We start from the raw sequence: 19448 nt of genomic DNA, 5'->3' as shown, positions 1-19448 counted from the left end.
AGAATCACAGAATCCTCCTTTTCTTTTCAAAAGTGCATTATGACAACTTTTTACATTTATAAACATAGGATCATTCACCTTTTGTCATTATCGTTACTAAAAAGTAAATCTTGTATAAATGCTTCTTCAAATATTACAGCAAAATATTAAAAAAAAAGTAATAATACATTCTTTATGAATTTTTGCAATATATTAATCTAACTTATTAAAATATAGAAATTTTTAATAAATTATGCGATTTATTAAATTTATAATTTTGAATAAATTTCAAATAATATAATAGAAGAGAATATCTTAAAAATAGCGGATGAAAAAAAATGAATTCTGACATATGAGGTTGCCTGTTATAACACAACCACCCGAGTGATGCAATTACTTCCTGCACCCATCAAATACTATGCAGGCCTCTCCTCATCATAGCTACAAATAAAACAAAGAAGGGTACAAATGGAATTCAGAAAATGATGGCTGCAGAAAGATATTGATGGGAGTGAAGAAAGAAATTACCCCCGGGTCCTATTAAACAAAGAGCACTTGGCTAAAAGCCCACCGCCACGCACCCTGAATCTGTTTTAGCGATCGATCGGGTGATAAAAGGCATTCGTTTAAGCGTTTTAATTGCCCAACACGCAACGCCCTACTCAAACTTCTCCAGTTTAAACCCTAGCGAAGGGTTTAAGCTCGCGCTAAGCCAAGCTTCTTCATGTTCTATTAGGAAGGTGCATGCTAAGCTATGGCCGCTGCAAGGTTAACCTCATGTGTGGCAGTAACATCCGCTGCGGTGGTTTCCATGTCCACGTTCTCCGATCGTGCCTACGCTGACTCTTCCTTCCGATTCCCTTTCTTCTCTTCTTCACCTTCCAATGCGCCATCGCCGCCGAACCAGTCTTCCGACACCAACTCGGAGCCTCCGGCGCCTGAGGAACCTAACAAGTCGGGGTTCGACCCGGAATCGTTAGAAAGAGGAGCTAAAGCTCTCCGTCAAATCAACAGTTCGTCCTACTCAAAGCAGGTTATTTTATTTGTGGTTCTGGAATTAAATCTGCATTATTTGTTCTGGTTTCAACGAGGAGTGACGGATGCTCTTTGTATCGGGAAGGATTGTAGTTTTCTGATTTTGTTTTTGCTTTGCAGGTGTTTGATTTAATGCGAAAGCAGGAGCAAACTCGCCTCGCTGAATTAGACGCTGAGAGAGTTCACTACGAACTTATTCAATCTCAAGGAGATATTGTAAGTGGAGTTTTCCAATAACTTCCACATCTTGGGTACCTCATGATCATTTCAGTTTTTGCCGTATATTTTGTGCTTGACAAAATGGATCAAACTACACTATCAAATACTTGGTACAGTCTTCCATAAAGCTTGGCATACATGCGACATGCAACTAAAACTTGGCCGACTGGTTGGCAATTTTGTCAACATTTTATTTGGTTTGCAATTTTCTTGTTTTTTACGAATTTATCCATATTTTGTATTTTTATAGATTTTCATCGTAATGCTCACCACTGTAGGTTAAAAGTGTGATAACAATTATTAGAGGTTTCTGCAAATCTATGTTCTTCTAAGGATTTATCATCACAGGGAATCATTTTGTGTGTACTTTTTTTAAATATTATCTTCCTCTGAGATGCCAAATAAATTTTATTGCAGGAAAGACAGCGGAAAATGGCTGAAGAACAACGTAATTTAATACAAGAGCAAGCCCAGAGACAGGCCCAGGTGCTGCGATACGAGGATGAATTAGCAAGGAAAAGAATGCAGGTACAGAATAAATAATAAACAATGTACACTGTTGTGTAATTTCTCAATTTGGAAACCTTAGGTATTTATATACCCATCTAGAAATGGTTTTCTGGCAGAGCAAAAGGTTGTGGCTTTGAGAATTAATGTAATTAGAAAAAATATCTAAAAGCAACTGATCTTGAACTTAAACTTATGGTCAGTAAATCTTTTTTGCTCTTTGGTCCTTGCCACTGGATATGCTTTTGGTAGAAAACTTATCATCTGTTAGTCCTTCAAATTTTATTTTAACGAATTGTATGATCTTATAGCTAATGATTTTCTGGAGAACTTTTTATATTTAGCCTCCTACCCACATTGGTGTTTAAATGGAGCAGTAGGATTTGGGATGAAAATTCTATGAAGTTGTCAAACTGTTAGTGATATTTGAATGGTTGGAGCCTCGTGCAAATCAAACTTTGTCAGATTTGAAGTTTTGTAAGATTAAAATGTTTTACCCGGAATAGTTATCCATAAGTTGCTATTCTCAGACAGATCATGAAGCCCAGAGGCTACATAATGTTGAATTGGTCAAGATGCAAGAGGAGTCTTCTGTAAGAAAGGAGCGGGCAAGACAGGCTACTGAGGAACAGATTCAATCTCAGCAGCGTCAGACTGAGAGAGAGAGAGCTGAAATAGAAAGAGAAACTATTAGAGTTAAGGCAATGGCTGAGGCTGAAGGCCGAGTTCATGAAGCTAAGTTGACCGAGGAGCATAATAGGAGAATGCTGATAGAACGACTGCAAGGTGAAAGGGATAAATGGCTTGCTGCAATTAACACAACTTTCAGTCATATTGAAGGTATGCAGCTGATAAGCTTTTGGCCTATGTGGTGGATCATAGATTTTGATTCTCTTGTCTGTGCTGTGCTACTTATTCCTATTTATGGTTAAATTTCTATGCAGTTTCACTTTCATCATGTAAATATACGTTTTCCTTTTTGTAAATGTGATAAATATCAATATCAATATACCAATTTTTGGTTGGTAAGTTCATAGTAAAGCAATGTGCAGCAGTACCTCTTGTTTACTGAAAGAGTTTCAACTTGTTGCTATTGATAATTATGCCAAAGCAAAATCCATTCACAAGAATAAACTGGCATATTGAATGTCTGAAACAAAAGGCAATGACGTGGTATAGTGTCTGCATCCACAGTATATTTTCTGTACTTTTCCATGACGGAGAATGGATATCAACTTGTAATATTGCATTCCTTCTGCAAGAATATGAAAATTCTTGGCAGTAGAAGTTCCTGGGATTGTTAACCCTTTCACTTCGATAAATTTACAAACTTCTTTTCAGTTCTTATCTCATACAGTAGCACTCATGTTTGCATGATATTACATATCTGCTTACAAAATGTACAGTTCTGACTGTCAGGTTTTGTATCATCAATAATATTTTTACATGATTATAGAAAATTGTGATTTGAGTTTTAGGTTCTTGGATTGCCAAGGTGTGTGACAGCCAAAGTGTTAATAGCTTGTATTATTCCATCTTACTAAATTGTTCATGGTAACCTTGTTTTTGTTAACTGTTTTCATTGGTAGATGATAGGTATATCTTTCCTTTGAAAATTACCTCAGCTGGGTTTTTACAATTCGCAGGTGGTCTAAGGGCCTTGTTGACTGATAGGGACAAATTGCTTATGACTGTTGGAGGAGCTACTGCACTAGCTGCAGGAGTATATACAACTAGGTAGCTGTGCTGTTTTTTCATGATGCATTTGATACCAAGTAACTATACACAGTTTCAGGGTCTGTTAGATATGTATGCATATTACAATCATCTCATTGATGTCACCATAATAATGTTTGTCAATGTACTTTTATCCATAAAAGGACTTTGTGAAAATAGTTGTATCTAAAATGCATAATATAGATGTACATTGCTGTTTTATGGTGCCATTGGACGCTATGCAAATGTATAATGACCTATCAATAACATCCACACCATCTGTGGCAACTGTAGATGTGTAATTCTGATATTTATGGGAGGGAATAGTAAGAATTATTTGTGTCTTATGCTACGGAAGTGATGGCCAGTACTTAGAATTAATCTCCCAGCCTCAGGTCAATTACCAACCCTTCCATTCCCAGCCACAAGGAAAAAAAGTGTAATAAATGAATCATATAAAATTAAATTTTTTTCATACTATGATGTTACTACCTCCCTTTTCAATGATAAGCCAATTCAAGCCTTTATTACTGTGGTGTTATCTTGATTCTTGCACCACTTACAAATTCTTAAATGTTGTCATGAAAACTCTTGGTGATAGATTACTCTAAACCATTTACATTTACAACTTGATTAGTAGACAGGTTCAGTGGATAGGGCCAACTCTTGGTGAATTTGTGTTTGCTGGATAATATACGTACTGTGTTCTATCCTAATTTTTCTAATCCATGTTCATCACAACAATTCTTCCTTTTTCTTAATTTCCTTTTAAAATGATATCTGATTATATTGTATTGTGCTTCCTTTGTTTTACAGAGAAGGTGCTAAAGTCACCTGGGGCTATATTAATCGAATTCTAGGGCAGCCATCATTGATCCGGGAATCGTCAATGGCAAAATTCCCTGGATCAAAGATAATTTCTCAAGCCAAAAGTAAACTTCTACATGGTAGTACTTTGGCTGGGGCAGAAAAACCTTTTGGGAATAAAAATGGTCTTGGAAATGTGATCCTCCATCCATCGTTGCAGAGAAGAATAGAGCATCTTGCACGTGCAACATCAAATACCAAAGCCCATCAGGCACCATTTCGTAATATGCTTTTTTATGGGCCTCCAGGCACTGGTAAAACTATGGTTGCAAGGGAAATAGCGAGAAGATCGGTATGATGATGTTTAGTTCTTTAATACAAAGTTCTGATTTATATTTCACTTTTCTCCTTTTACATGATCTGTTAAGCTGTTTTTACTGACAACCTGAAATAATTGTCCGAATGTAGTGTTTGTGATGAATGATCAAACCAAGTAAAATGTAGTGTTTGTTTATCTTGCTAGTCGTGGAATTTTCTTTGAATATCATTTTAAGGCTCATTATTAGTGCTATATGCAGAATTTGTTTAGAAAGCTATTCTTAACTACTGTTGACATTCCTTTTTTACGTGAAGGGTTTAGATTATGCCATGATGACCGGAGGAGATGTTGCACCTCTTGGCGCCCAGGCTGTTACCAAAATTCATGATATATTTGATTGGGCCAAGAAATCTAGGAAAGGCCTATTGCTTTTTATTGATGAGGCAGATGCTTTCCTTTGCGAGTAAGTTAGAGCTTGAAATGCATTTTTAAGACTGCTGCTATAACAGATATCTATATAAATTACTATCTTGCAGCAGGGTAGCAAAAATTATTTGGTTTTGGCATAACATGTGAAAATATAACTGTTGTATTACTACAGTCTACATTGATTATGTTTGTACTTTTATAACGGTTTATTCAATTTATATTGATTTTTAGAATCACGAAGTGAATTGAACTTGTTCGGAGATTTTTTTTATCATTAATAAAACTCACTTATATGAAGATTAAATACATAGAGGAACCAACAAGAGCATTGTATGGACTTTGTATAACAGATATCTATATAAATTACTATCTTTCATTTTACCTTATTGGCTGTAACTTGAAAGTATTATAATGTTCACCCTCTATACTGTAGAAACAATTGGTGTGATAAGTTGGATAGTGATGATCTCGTTTGTATAGCAATTGCTTAGTGTTATTTTTGTATTCAATGCAGGCGTAACAGCACACTCATGAGTGAAGCTCAGCGAAGTGCTTTAAACGCATTGCTCTTCAGAACTGGTGATCAGTCTCGAGACATAGTACTTGTTCTTGCGACAAACAGACCAGGTGATCTTGATAGTGCAGTTACTGATCGGATTGATGAAGTGATTGAATTTCCGCTTCCAGGAGAGGAAGAGCGTCTGAAGTTATTGAAGCTGTATTTAAACAAATATTTATGTGATGACAATAATGGTTCTAAGGGAGGCTTCTTGCTAAAGAAGCAGCCTCAGAAGATTACTATAAAAGATTTATCAGAGGATGACTTCAGAGAAGCTGCGAAGAAAACGGAGGGATTTTCAGGCCGTGAGATCGCCAAACTCATGGCTAGTGTCCAAGCTGCTGTCTATGGGCGCCCAGACTGCATCTTGGATTCCCAGTTGTTTAAAGAGATTGTAGATTACAAAGTGGTGGAACATCACCAGCGACTAAAACTAGCAGCTGAAGGTGGCTACCCCGGCCAAATATAGTTTGTTTGAGCATTAATTTGAATCCCTATCGACCTGCTAGCATAGATTTTTGTTCATGATGTTATGTGTGCCATTATTTGTGCGGCAGATGAAACAGATTTAGAAGAATCTTTCCGGCTTTATAAATCATTAGGACTAGGAGGATTCCAGCATAACCTTTCCACTTCATGCTAAGGAGAAAGAAGCCATGTTTTTGAGAGCATCAGAGAAGTCAAAATTACATTGATTAATAACTTTTTAGGATACGCTCAAAGTTGTAATTTAAATTGCATTTTTAATGAATTTGATTTCATTCAAATTCCAGTGAAGATTCTTCAAAAGTGAGTATGAAAAATAAGTTTTTTTTCTTAAATAGTAATAATTATCTATATTACATTTAATTTCAAAATTCTTCCGGAATCCTAAACCTCAAATTTCCTTTCGTACATTTCAAAGAACATTATTTGTATTTAATATTTTTTCAATAACTATTTTTTGTATTTATAAATATATAACGTAAATATGTTATTTAAGCATTTAGCATCCTTGTCCGTGATATATTTCGCAACCAGTTAAAATCTAGGCTCCATGTACATTAGGTTTAGCTGTATTTTTATTTCATAATATTACAACTTCCAATATGCATTTGATTTAAATGAAGTTAAACAATAATATATCATAGTTTCTATTTCCTTCTAATTTCTATCTTTAATGCCTTGTTCACTTTAACTTTAGGGAGTTTGGAGGAGATGATTTGGGAAGAGTAATTAAATGAATTTGAGAGTAAAATTTTTTGTTGTTTATTTGAGTGGATTTAAAGATAAGTGAGAGTACTTTTAGAAGTAAAGTTTGTGAGAATTAGTGTAGTATTTGATTGATATCACAAATTTAAAAAAATTGTTCAAATCTTAGAAATTAAAGATTATCAAAATGTCCTAGTTGTTAAAGTAATATAAAATAATAATTGTTAATTTATATTCATTGTAAAAATGTTTATAAAGAGTAAAAAATTAAAAATAATTATTAAAATTAATTTTAAAATCTAAAAAATTATAATTTAGTAAAATAAAATAATTTTTTGAAATATAATATTTTTTTTAATATAATTTACTACTAAGTTGTTTGATTTTATTTGTTATTGAGGGGAATTTAATATTTATAAAAAAATAATTAATCAAAATTCAGCTAACAACATTAACAAATAAAGAAAAGAGAATGAAAAAACTAGCAAAAAGTTTACGATATAAAAAAAAAGGTGAGAGCATCATAAAGAGAGGGTCTCTGCTACTAAATTTTGGGAATAATAGTTCATGGGTATCACTTCTGGTCACTTTGCTTTCGGTTTTTACCTACAAGGTAATGGCTTTGCTATGGGTATATGGTTGGTTGGTGGTGATAGTCCACCCTATAAAACGGTTGCGAGGGGAACATGTTAATATGAGAGAGGAACCAAATACAGCTCTTAGGGGGAACGAATACACTTATTGCCTGCACTTCTCTCTAGTGTAACCAAATACCACAACATGGAACCGAATACACACATTACTTCATTTCTTGAATTAACTGGAACCGAATACAAATAGGTAGGAACCGAATATGCATTTCTTCTCCCAACTTCTTCTTCAACCTCAGATCTTCATGTTCGAGCTCTTCATCTTCGTCTTCAGCCATCAACCTTCATCATCTTCAACCAAACATTCCTCCAACTATTCACCATGAATCTAAAATCATGCTTTATTTATTATTAGATATGAAAACATGAATTGAAATCGATTATAAAATCTTTGGATTCAAATACCTAAATTTGAACGTGGTATTTCCTCAAACTACGAGGACAAAGACGAGATTTCAAAAAAAATCATCTTAAATATCTGTCTTTTTGTGGATGACTAAAAAAGTGCATAACGCGTAAATTTATTCCGAAAACAACGCGTCCCGTAAATTTGAGCTCTCATTTTCTCGTGAACAGTAAAATCAGCTAAAGTGAAACCAGGTAAGCGAAGTAATGTATTTCATTCCAGAATATTCTATTGGGAAAATGTCCGGTGATTGGTAGTTTAGCCAATGCTTGAGCTGCTGACATCAAGCTTAAACATTTATTTCTAGTTCCTTACTGATTTATTTTGGCAACAGGAAATAGGTTGCCTTTTATAACAATCTTTCCAGGCATAACTGTCTTTCATTTGGGTATGTTGTTAAGTTATATGAGCACTAATCTCCTGACGTTTTTACCTTCTATTTTGTTCTGAATATAGTGGAAAGTTCTACTGAACTTATGATTCAAAGGGAGTCTATTTTTATTGAGAAAAAAAGCAAGTATCAAATGTCGTAGTCGTTACTTCCTAAGATGAACTGGATGCAATTTTTTTCGATAAATATTTTTGATCTAGATGTAAATATGCACTTATAAGTGCCACCTTACTCAAAAATTGGCTTATCCCGTAGAAAAGGAACTGTCCAAAGAATTATCAAAGAATGAATAATTAATTTTAGACTTTAAAAGCACTATCTTAAAATTTCCACAACTAACTAATATTAATTTCATTGTGAGTTTATGATATGGTTTTTCTTAGAGAGAATTAATTAGGAAGAGATTGTATATCTTGTCGTCTGATGGATTTTTTTAAGGAAAGGTTCATTAAGGAAGGGATAAATATTATTTTTAATCCAAAATTTCAAAATAATAAATTTATTATTATTTTTCTATATGATATTTAACTTTTTTACTTTTACTTAGAATTTAAACTCATAAAATGAATAAAGTAATACAATTCAGAGGAAATTATTACGCAGGTAAAGGAAAATGTCGCAAGATACATTCCAGAGACTTTGAAAAGAAATCTTCTTTGTGCCAGTCTTCTTTGTTTCTTTAGGGTAACAAGTGTGGTAGATATAACATTTCTCGTAAATTATCATTACATGGATATGGATTGAACGCGATTTGATTATCCATGATGTAATTGCGGCCGAAAATTCTTCGAATATTTATCAAATTGAATATTTAGATTTTAATTGAAATAAACTGATTAAATTAAAACATAGAAATTCATCCTTATCGTCCATGTTACACTATCAACACAACCATCCCTTAGAACGTTAAAAAGAGATTCCATCGGTTGAAGAAAAGAGATATACTCTGAGGGAGATAAGACAGCTTATGTGACATAAAGATAAATGGAAAATAATAGTACCGTGAATTCACTGATTACATCAATGAGTGATTAAAAAAGCGGTGTTCATATTTCACGTTATGCACCCTAAATTCTAACATCTAAGAAATTCTATGTATCAATCAAAGCACGGTTCTCCAATAGGTGGAGAAGCAAAACCCGTTTATGCCATCAGATTGCAGCAAAACACGGCCCATTCCGCTGCACCCTAACATTACACGTTTCCTCAACACGTGTCCAAAATCTGCCACTTCTACCCTCAAACTTTCGCCACGTGGACTTCATGCTCCACACTCTCACACACATCATATATATATATATATATATATATATATATATATATATATATATATATATATATATATATATATATATATACATATACATATTATATTACCTTATCCTCCCTTATATTCTCATATCACGCGATACAGGGACAAGGAAAAAGAAAACAGTTTTCGTTGACAAGAAAAAGATAGAGGAAAAATGGGAAGCAGAAAGGTTGTGTTATTGTTGATGGTGTTTCTTGCAGTGTGTATGGTGACATGCAGGCCTTATGACGATCTGGGTAAGGATACCAAAGCCAAAGCAGAGGACGCAAAGAAGTTTGCCTCCGGCGAGCTGCATGATGCCGAGGAAAAAAACCCGTCTTTCTCTGATTGGGCTCAAGACAAGTTCTCTGAGTAATCTTCTCTCTCACCGTTGTGCAATATAATGCAGTTTCCTTTTCCACCATCTACTGATATATATATTTTAATATTAGTTGTTTTTATTTTAGTTATATATATATATATATATATATCCAGCATGCATGTTCCGTTTTATAACTTATAAAGCTACCAGTTTCAAGAAGAAAAGATGCCACCCGACCATTATCTTATCCTAATATTAAGCTATGAGAGGTTTTCATGTCTGGGGAAGTTTTGAATAAGATTGTTCATGTATGAGAGGTTTTGAATGTGATTATCTTAGAAGGATGTCTATTGAAAAAAGAAACCGAACATAGGATAATCATGGGAATTTATAAGCACGTCAAGAGTTAGATGTCAATGTGATTGATGTGATAAACCCAACAGTGGTTGATAGACCCAACACAAATGAATCTTAAATATTGTTGTTTAGCTCATTTTTTTTCAATTGTTGTGGCAGAAGCTTCGGGGCTGAAGAGGATAAAGAAAAACAACCGACTGAAAACATGATGAATAATGTAGAAGATGTTGCCACAAGTGCCGCGGGGACAATGAAGTCTGCAGCATCAGGTAACATTTGTTCATTCATCGCCACACCATCTCTTTCATGTATGCCTCTCGATTAAATATTGGTATCAAATTCAAACAACGTAGTATCTTTGATTTGTTTGTAGGAGCTTCGGATTACGCTTCCGAGAAGGCTACGGATGCCGTGGAAGCAGTTTCAGGGGCCATGGCACAAGGAAAGGAGAAAATGAACGACGCTTATAATGAAGATGTCAAGGTCATCAAAATGCCAACAGATACCAGAGAAAAAATCGGAGATACCTACAACGATGCGAAGGAAAAAATTCAGACGGCTTCAGATAAGGCTTCAAGTGTGGCTTACAATGCCAAAGATAACATGGATGAGTCCATAGAATATGTAAAAGATAGAGCAGGCAATGCCTATGACGAAGGTAAGCAGAAAATGAACCTGGCATCAGAGAAATTCTCCGATACTAAAGCAAGTGAGGTTTATGATGAAGCTAGGGATAAAGTGAAAGGAACAATGGATTGTGGAAATATGGGTGTGGATGGATTTGATGAGGCCAATGATTCTAAAGAAAACATAGGCGTGCGAAATGAATATGGAAGGGACAAAGTAGCCGAAACTTTTGACCAGGCTAAACGTGAAGTGGAGGAAGCATACGCATCAGCAAAGAATACAATGACTGAAGAGGCAAAGGCTAAGTACGAGGCTGCAAAGGAGAAGGCTTCAGATGCTGCAGGAGATGTCGGAGCTAAGATGAGAAACACCCCAAACCAATGAACCTATGGTTAGTTACCACTTACTCTTAACTATGAAAAACTCTCTTAGATTCCACAAAGTTATCATCGTACATATGTGTCCAGAGTACATGTTTTTGTATGTTTTTTCCTTAAACACTCGTCAGTTGTTAGTTACTTGTTAGACATTATGAAAACTCTACTCTCCCTAATGTTAGGAGAAGAAAACCCTGAAAGGCCCCACAGTTAGGTTCTTCTCTGATCTATCACGATGCCAGGTAGATTCATACAGTACCAAGTTGTGTTGTCCCATGATGTTTTGTAGGGACTAAATTTGTAGCTTTTAGTAGGTTATGTAAGTGGATCCTCAGATGAATGATATAAATTGTTGGGGCCCTTTACTAGCATAGTTTGTTATTTTTGTTACAAGGAGAGCTCTTGAACATGTAAAAGGTGCATGGTTTAATAAAGGTAATCCTCTCTTTTTAAGTATTTCTTCTGCATTTAGTTAGTGGTTTTCTTTATGGTGGTCCATAACTCCAAATGCCAGTTCATTACTCATTTACTCGCTACTAAATAAACTCAAACATACTTATAATTTAAGATAGCAACTTTTGCCCCCCCCCAACATACATTTCTACCAGTTTCAAATTATCTTAATGGGAACATCAACTTGCACGTCTACTTGCAGGAATCATGGGAATAGCCTCTAGCACACACCATATTTAGTCTACGTGTAGCGTTGCTTATATTTACGAAGCTCTGGAGGTACACCAAAATTTGAGCACTTCTGAAAATAATGAGGATAACTATAGACTGAATCTTGTCAAAGATTAGATACCCCAATGAGGTGCATGACAAAATCTTTCAGGATTGATTTTACTTTTTCAATCTATGACGTTTCTTATGAAACCAAAATGCTTATATTTTTAACCCTTAATCTTGAACTTATCACTGATTTTTTATTCTTCATGGTTTATAATTCTTGTTACCCTAGTCTTGCTTTTGTTTCTCCAGAGTCATAATATTTGACAGCATTACATTTCAGAACGGTTTTTAATGATAGCTAGTAATTCTTTTTGTCAGTGAATTTTTCATTTTTTTAATTATTCAGTGTAGCCTGTAGAAATTTTAGTTTGATCAATGAAAATGTATGTTACGTACCATGCTTGGAATGATAGAAATGGAATATAGATGCATAAACCAAACTGCAACATTGAAATTAGTTTTTGTGCAGACGTGAAGGCAAGTACGAGTAACAAGAAGTGAAGAACCAAATATATTGCTTATTTTAACCTTTAGAGTTTAACTTTGATTGATATATTATCAACGTTAAAATTAACAATGAAGTTAAATATGACTTTAAAATATTGTAGTTTCAAATCAGCAATTAATTTAAATATGATTTTAAAATATTTTAGTTCCGTGACAATCTATAATTGAATAAAAATTTCATTTTTATTGTATTATAATTGAAACCAGATATCTACTCCGTGAAAATAGCTTCAGCTTCAGAAGAAAAAAAATATCTATAGAGTTGTCTCTGTGCCACCAGTAAATTTAGGAAAGGTAGAGTCAGTTTGAATTAAATGCCATTTTATGCAAGAAATACAATATATTTTTTACACTCTAGGACTAGAATCCCAAATTAGAAAATAAATTCTATGTACAATAAAAAAATGCAGTCTCTATAGGGCATCAATTCATTCGACATACGCATTATATTATATCCATCCAAGAATTGAACATTGGAAATTAATGTGAATATGTTGCCCATTTTCATCAACTTACTTTGGAACATCTCAGCTCTTGAAATAGTAAATAAAGGGGAAAAGAAAAGCCTTTTCACTCTTCATATTTTGGATTTTTAAATCCAAACCAAAGCTTGTACAATAGAAATGTTTGGCACAAACTCGTACTTGCTATTTACATTATTACTTACCACATTATTCGTAAGTATTAGAAACTGATTCAGATTAATTACTACTCCTGAGTTTGACTCAATAATTGTGACTCGAATCTCATCGCATTTCTTGTGGCTTTTTCGTACAAAATAACTTTACTTTCACCATTGACAAGTACGAGGGTGAAGGGAAAAAGATAGAACAACTGAAGGGGGAAATTTGTATACTCAGATCCTTCTTTTCGTTATTTATTTGTCATCATTTGACTACATCTTCCTGGTTCGTTCGCGTAGAGACAGTATAATACAGACATTATGCATATTATTATGAAAAGGGCAATTTGAGAAAAAAACGGATATTGTCTGCTAATTCATGTGTCGGCCGGTGTCTATGTATGGAATGAGTAGGAGAGGACAAAATTGTGGTTGGGTCATGACTCGTGAGTGTGGGATCTATTTTCTCTCCAAAGCCTTCTACATTGATGAGCAAGGAAGTGAACAGGTTCACGAACCAACACTTCCATGATTAAAATACAAAAGTTCGTCAAATTATTATGCATGAAATATTGTTACAGCTAGTTAGACCAAGTACCCCCATCACAAACAACAACGTATACCAATATCATATCCTACTTCATCACAACAACGACCAAAAACTCGTCTTTTCCCTTTTTCATTTCTTTCTCTATAGTGGTGAAAATGGTTAGTCAGTGGTCACGCCAAAAGAAGAAAGAGGTGAGAAACTGAGAATTAATCCGTACGTGTTTTTCTGCACCAAGAAAATCAGTGCAAATTTTCTATGCTGCCTAGTCCATACGAAAGTTGATTAATAAAGAGCATACACAGCGAAAATGAGTAATTATAATGGGAAGTTACACAGCTGCTGTCAATTTAATGTGTCTATGTAGCTATAGCTGGCTAGCTCTAGCTTCCTCTGCTTGAATAATATATATATATATGCACATCTAAATCTACAATATTATTGACTTAAAAATTAATCTGGTGTCTCTTTTTGTTATTATTTCTTTCCAAACAAGATGGAAGACAAGGGATGTAGAAAAGAAGAAGAGTGTAGGCTAGGCTTACATTGGGTGCTTCTTGTTATTGTGCATCCAAACCTTGAAAACTTGTCTCTTTACGCCCGCTTGAGAACAAAATTGCTGTACCTCCTGCTCATTATGTTTCTGAATCTTCCAACCAATCTTTTCAGCAAACTCCATCATCCTATCCTTCTGGTGCTGAGAGAATTTAGTCCTAAACCTCTTCTTGGAAGAAAGTGGCGCCTGCACTGATAACTGTGCTCCTCCGGTGTTGGACTGAAACATGTTCAGATCTTCGCTTGAGGACTCAGCTGGGCCTCCAAAGGCCATCATCACTGGGGGAACCAGACTCGGTGTACCACTGCTACCAACTAATCTGTGATGATGGAGGGAAGAAGGAGAGGGTGTAGGGTAGTGAAGATGCCCATTGTGCTTGTTGGGGTAGTAGCTGTGATAATTGGGAACATGTTGTTGTTGTTGCTGTTGCTGTACCAGTGACAGTGGCGGTGGTTGTTGTGGCTGTAACTCTCCGTCAACCTCTTTCCTGTGGAAGTTGCGGTGACACTCACACGCGGCGCATCTTAGTGATTCCAGCGTACCTTCTTCGCCACTTGCCATGAACTCTCCACAGCCATCCACCACGTGGCTCCCCATGCTTGCCGCGTGGTTCCGAAGACATTCTCGGTACCTGATCGACGGGGTTGAGGTTGAGGTTGAGGTTGTTGCTGCTGCTGCTGGTTGTGGTATTGTTGTTATGTGGGGGTGTGGTGTTCTTAGAGGATTCGATGTGGGAGCAATTGGGGTGGTTAGATCTGGATCTGGTGTGAGTGTATGAGGTTGACGAGGTGCAAGAGGAGGAGGAGGTGGTGGTGGGTAGAGATTATGGTGAGGTGGGTCGTTGAAGATTAATGTGTGAGTTTGATGAGGTGGTTGATGATGAGGTTGATCACGATCATGATGAGTGGTACTTCTTTCACCAAGTGTTGGAGAAGAGAGCTTGGAAGAGGAAGAAGAAGAATCTCTGTTGGGAAGGTTGTAACCTAAACTTGTTGGTATCTCTATTTCCTTATCTTGGCCTCCCATTTCCATCAGACTTTGCTTTCTGTGGGTTTCCAAGATCTACCAAGCTACGTTTGATCTCAACCCTCTATGCTCTCTCTAATTATGACAAGCTCTAATCTTTCCTAAACCATCATCATCTTCCTGATTTTTGCTTTAATTATGGTTGTAGATCTTCCTGTACCCTCCTCAACCCTAATTCATATTATCCCATCTAATACAACACCAGACTCAACCAAAGGCATAATTACTAGCACGCCCACAATTATTCTTTCCTTATTCTGATTTTGACGTTCTGGGTGCTAATCCCACCAACCAATTTTCACTAATCAATCCTATTCTCAGAAGTGAATCAGTGATTTAACTGTATATATAGCACCACTACAGCCAGGGAGGGAATAGCTTTATTATTATTTTATTTATTGGGGGAAAAAACAAAGAGAAAAGGATAATATATTTTGGTAGAATAGAAAAATCTTATGGAATGAGACTACAACGGGGTCCCTAGAGACCCAGATAATCTAAAAAAAAAAAATACTCACCTCTGTGGCTAGAATGTTAGACTGTGAAGACTTGAGGAGTAGAAGTAGAAAGCTGAATTGCACCAGCAAGAGAAAACAACACAACAGGTTGGGAAATACAAAGAGTAAATTGTGAAAGAGTTAAGGTTGATTAGGAAATAAGAAAGGGATGTTATGAGTTAATGTTGGATTAGAGGAAGTGGTGTGGAAAAGTTGGTGTTAGGGTGGGAAGAGGGGGAAGAAGAGTGTTGTTTCCTACCAGCCATCCAGGCCCATAAAAACCAAGTAGGAAAGGAACAGGGGAAGAGGTTGTTTTGAACTCAGAAGGAGTGATGGCTAGTACAGTAGTACTGCAAGAATTTGTCTTGCAGAACAACCGACAAGTTCATGTTGGTCCTCTCCCACAGCCTGCACCCTGGTCCAGTTTTTAATGATTGCCCTTCTCACACAATCTCTCCAATACCCTTCAAATGAATGTGTGTCCCAAACCAGCATAATTCAGTACAAATTAAAGGGAGAGGAGAGCATTATCCTACAATTAACCTTATATGCACAAGTTTATGGAGTAATGAGACATACAAATGATAGTGATAACCCAAATTAGAATAAGATAATTTATTGAAGATAAAGATGAATAGAATCCAAGAGGAAATTAAAGGGAGTGAATGGTTGCTGGGCCACTACTACACACACAGCCTTGTCTTGTTATGGTGTGTCAGATTCTCTCTCTCTCTCTCTATCTATCTATCTCTCTCTTTGTATTGTTATTGTGTTGTGTTGGTGAGTTTGTGCGCCTGCTGCTGCATTATCTGCAGCCCACTATTTTGTTGGACCAATGCCTCACTTTACTTACCATCTACCTTCTTTCACGATGCAATTGATGCCTTATTTGCTACCTTTGTTAGCATCTTCTTTCACATTTCTCTTTCAGGCATCAATTTGTGCTCGTTTACTTTCTAGTACACTCTCTCCTTGCCCACTACTACCATCAAAAAGACACGCCCAAATCTATATATTTTTCACTTTTCCATCTTTCTTTCATACTTACACTTCTTTTTTACTTTAAATTTCAAACCATAATTTCATACCCCCGGCTTTCACTTCTTAAATACATCCAATGATTATACTAACAAATATCTTTCAGTTTAATACATTATATATATGAGCATTTTTTATGTTACAAGTAAAAATGGACAGTTTGATTAATTGTTAATTGGAAAATCAAACAAAATTTTAATTGTAAATTTCATTATTAATATCGTATGACCGACCCATTCACTGAGTGGTGAGGGTCGTTTCCACCTCAATTACTTCTACAAACTGAATGGTTACTTTTAAGAGCAAGTCCCCATTTGATCAAATATCTATTAGACATCTACATTACAAAATGAATACATTTACATGTAAAACACATTTATCAGTTTTTTGTGTTGTGATTAGGCCAACTCCAATTAAAAATACTTTGGAAACCTAAAAGTGAAGCAAAGAGATAGGTGATGCATTTATTGTAAATTTAAGATTTTAGTGTAACTGATCAGTTATATAATTAACTTAAGCATGAGAGTGTCTTTAACAGGTACTGTTGTCACGGTTTGAAGTTGAAATATTAAGGATTTAAGAAAACTTTGCAACAAAAACCTAGGACTCAAGTGCGTTCCTCGCTCTAAAGAAAAGTATTTTCATGATATATTGATATAAAGGGACGTGTTCATATAATATATCTATATTGTATTGTTTATGATGACTTGTGCTGTGTTTTGCCCCCACACTTTAACCAAAAAAAAATGTTTATCAGTTACGATATTCGGTAGTGTGTAATACATATTCTTTTCAACAGGATGATTTGGCTTAAGCAAATTCTTAAGTTAAAGTTTGTAAAATATGCAATATATATACCAAAAGTAAATAAAAGCAGAAGCGGAATCACAGTACAAGTAATATGGTCTAAGTTAGTTTAAAATAATTTTATATATATTTCCTTAAAAATTAACATTGTTATTTATTCTTACATTCATGAGTTTAATATGGAGTTATTTTCTTTTTAATTTCCTTAAGAATAAACCTCTTTTAAATTCTAATTAGACCCAGGAAATATCGTTGTCAATGATTCGTAACATAAGGGGAAAATATGCGATGAAATCTTCTGAGTGAACTGGAATAAGAAAAAAGTTGTCAACTAATAGATCTTTGGAGATGCTATTTGATTTTCTTTACATTTTAGGTAAAAGAAAAGTTTAAGGCTTTTCACAACATTTTATAAATTAAAGTCCTTCAAAACCTAAATTAAGTTTATTCGAACAAGTTAATTTTGATAATACATACATACATATATATATATATATATATATATATATATATATATATATATATATATATAATTCTTCCAATAAAATAACTATAAGGCTCAGTTTTTCAGATAAAATTATCTCAAAACAACAGAACTAATCTGACGCTAATCAATCTATTATATATTAATATGTTTAAACTAACTTAGTTTATAAATAAGAAAAATTAATCCAGATTGGAACTTCAATTTGTGATGATTATGTTTAGATATCTTTTTAATGAAATGGAAAAAGAAAACATAAAATCGGTCAATATCACACTTCGACAAGTCCTTCTCATTACTTCAAATAACATACAATCCTAATTTATTTTATATTACTTCAGTTTTTGTGTCTATCATAATTCTTTATTTATTTTTTTCATCAGCCCATTTGCTAATTTATTATTAATTATTTTTTGTCTTTTCTTTCTCTTATATCCCTTTCTCCCTGAGATGTATAGATTTCGAGAGAGATTGAAAAAATCCTTTTGGAATAACATGATGACATTGCATGCCATGCCAAACTTTGTTGAGAGAAAAAACAGTACGTTTTTTTTTATCATTGATTTGAAAAGTGATCATATATAGAAATCTATGGTAGAGAAGTAAAGTTATTATTGTTGTTATTTTAATGCGAGGAATGCATCTCTAACATTTTCCATGCATAAGCATAAAATGAATATAATATCACGTAACATCACCTCAAACACGTAGGAATCATATCTTATCGTACTTGTTTAAATAAAAGGAATTACGGAACTTAAATAATTGTCATTTCTCAAAAAGAGTATCTAACTACTTGTGCAAAGTAATTAAAAAACATTTTTTTCTTACATTTTTTAAGGAAGATCAACTTAACAAAAGCTATTACATAAAAAAGCTTGTTGCTTTTATTTAATTTTATAAAAATAAAAGAAAACTTATCAAAGAGTAATCAAATGGAAGAAGGAATGTAAGGAGAAAATAAATTAGTTTAATAAATTAAATAACAATCAAGTTTAACAATATTTTAACTTTAAATAGATACAGATTAAAAATAATACTTGAAATTGAAGAAGTTAAATTCAGGAATATTTATTATTGAGTGGAGTTAGAAGGTGATCACAAGTTCAAATCCTCTAAAGGACATTTATGGCTTAAATTTGAGACAAATCATGAAGGGACAAGGAAAAGAAAAACGTAATTTCTTTATTTTTCTTTTATTTTGTGCAACTGGGAAGGGAGGGAATAATAGAGGTGGACTTCAATTTCACGTGTCTATCTAATTTTGATGGAAGATGAAGAAATATATTTTTGTAATAGTCTTTAAGTTATATGTGTTATTGTATTAGTTTTTTGTTTCACTTTTTCTGCGGTTAAATGAGAAAAAAAAATTATATAATTTTTATTTATTTATTTATGTATTTCATCTATGACCCTAAAGAAAGCATAGCCTTTAAGTTATAAGCAACAA

General features: G+C 34.3%; 3 protein-coding genes across 8 annotated transcripts; 2 read left to right on the top strand and 1 right to left on the bottom strand.

Moving 5' to 3' along the window:
* Positions 1 to 598: 598 nt before the first annotated feature.
* LOC108335954 (uncharacterized) lies at positions 599 to 6342 on the top strand. Its single transcript, XM_017572193.2, has 8 exons — positions 599 to 1012; positions 1135 to 1230; positions 1651 to 1761; positions 2271 to 2580; positions 3387 to 3477; positions 4273 to 4615; positions 4897 to 5045; positions 5526 to 6342. Exons 1-8 carry the CDS (start codon positions 734 to 736, stop codon positions 6037 to 6039), a joined length of 1893 nt encoding a protein of 630 aa, XP_017427682.2. The 5' UTR covers positions 599 to 733; the 3' UTR covers positions 6040 to 6342.
* Positions 6343 to 9563: 3221 nt separating this feature from the next.
* Positions 9564 to 12111, top strand: LOC108335387 (uncharacterized). Of its 6 annotated transcripts, XM_052869533.1 has the most exons (5): positions 9587 to 9871; positions 10338 to 10447; positions 10552 to 11196; positions 11577 to 11617; positions 11838 to 12111. In XM_052869533.1, exons 1-3 carry the CDS (start codon positions 9675 to 9677, stop codon positions 11187 to 11189), a joined length of 945 nt encoding a protein of 314 aa, XP_052725493.1. In that variant the 5' UTR covers positions 9587 to 9674; the 3' UTR covers positions 11190 to 11196; positions 11577 to 11617; positions 11838 to 12111. The 6 variants fall into 6 exon arrangements, with proteins under 6 accessions (XP_017426891.1, XP_017426892.1, XP_052725493.1 ...); XM_017571403.2 differs by lacking the exon at positions 11838 to 12111 and having other exon boundaries at positions 9566 to 9871; positions 11365 to 11638; XM_052869535.1 differs by lacking the exon at positions 11838 to 12111 and having other exon boundaries at positions 10552 to 10836; positions 10906 to 11638.
* A 1822-nt stretch (positions 12112 to 13933) lies between these two features.
* On the bottom strand, positions 13934 to 16122 carry LOC108334673 (zinc-finger homeodomain protein 6). Its single transcript, XM_017570570.2, has one exon. It carries the CDS (start codon positions 15176 to 15178, stop codon positions 14132 to 14134), a length of 1047 nt encoding a protein of 348 aa, XP_017426059.1. The 5' UTR covers positions 15179 to 16122; the 3' UTR covers positions 13934 to 14131.
* Between the last annotated feature and the right edge of the window lie 3326 nt (positions 16123 to 19448).

This window comes from Vigna angularis, chromosome 10, assembly GCF_016808095.1.
Source record: "Vigna angularis cultivar LongXiaoDou No.4 chromosome 10, ASM1680809v1, whole genome shotgun sequence".
Taxonomy (NCBI): domain Eukaryota; kingdom Viridiplantae; phylum Streptophyta; class Magnoliopsida; order Fabales; family Fabaceae; genus Vigna; species Vigna angularis.
The sequence above is the reverse complement of the archived record's forward strand: the minus strand, read 5'-3'. Positions and strand labels throughout refer to the sequence as shown.

Coding starts and splice junctions, on each gene's coding strand:
- LOC108335954 (XM_017572193.2), top strand. CDS start 734: ATGGCCGCTGCAAGGTTAACCTCATGTGTGGCAGTAACATCCGCTGCG. Junction 1,231..1,650: donor TTCAATCTCAAGGAGATATT/GTAAGTGGAGTT, acceptor ATTTTATTGCAG/GAAAGACAGCGGAAAATGGC. Junction 4,616..4,896: donor GGGAAATAGCGAGAAGATCG/GTATGATGATGT, acceptor TTTTACGTGAAG/GGTTTAGATTATGCCATGAT.
- LOC108335387 (XM_052869533.1), top strand. CDS start 9,675: ATGGGAAGCAGAAAGGTTGTGTTATTGTTGATGGTGTTTCTTGCAGTG. Junction 9,872..10,337: donor GCTCAAGACAAGTTCTCTGA/GTAATCTTCTCT, acceptor TTGTTGTGGCAG/AAGCTTCGGGGCTGAAGAGG. Junction 10,448..10,551: donor AATGAAGTCTGCAGCATCAG/GTAACATTTGTT, acceptor ATTTGTTTGTAG/GAGCTTCGGATTACGCTTCC.
- LOC108334673 (XM_017570570.2), bottom strand. CDS start 15,178: ATGGAAATGGGAGGCCAAGATAAGGAAATAGAGATACCAACAAGTTTA.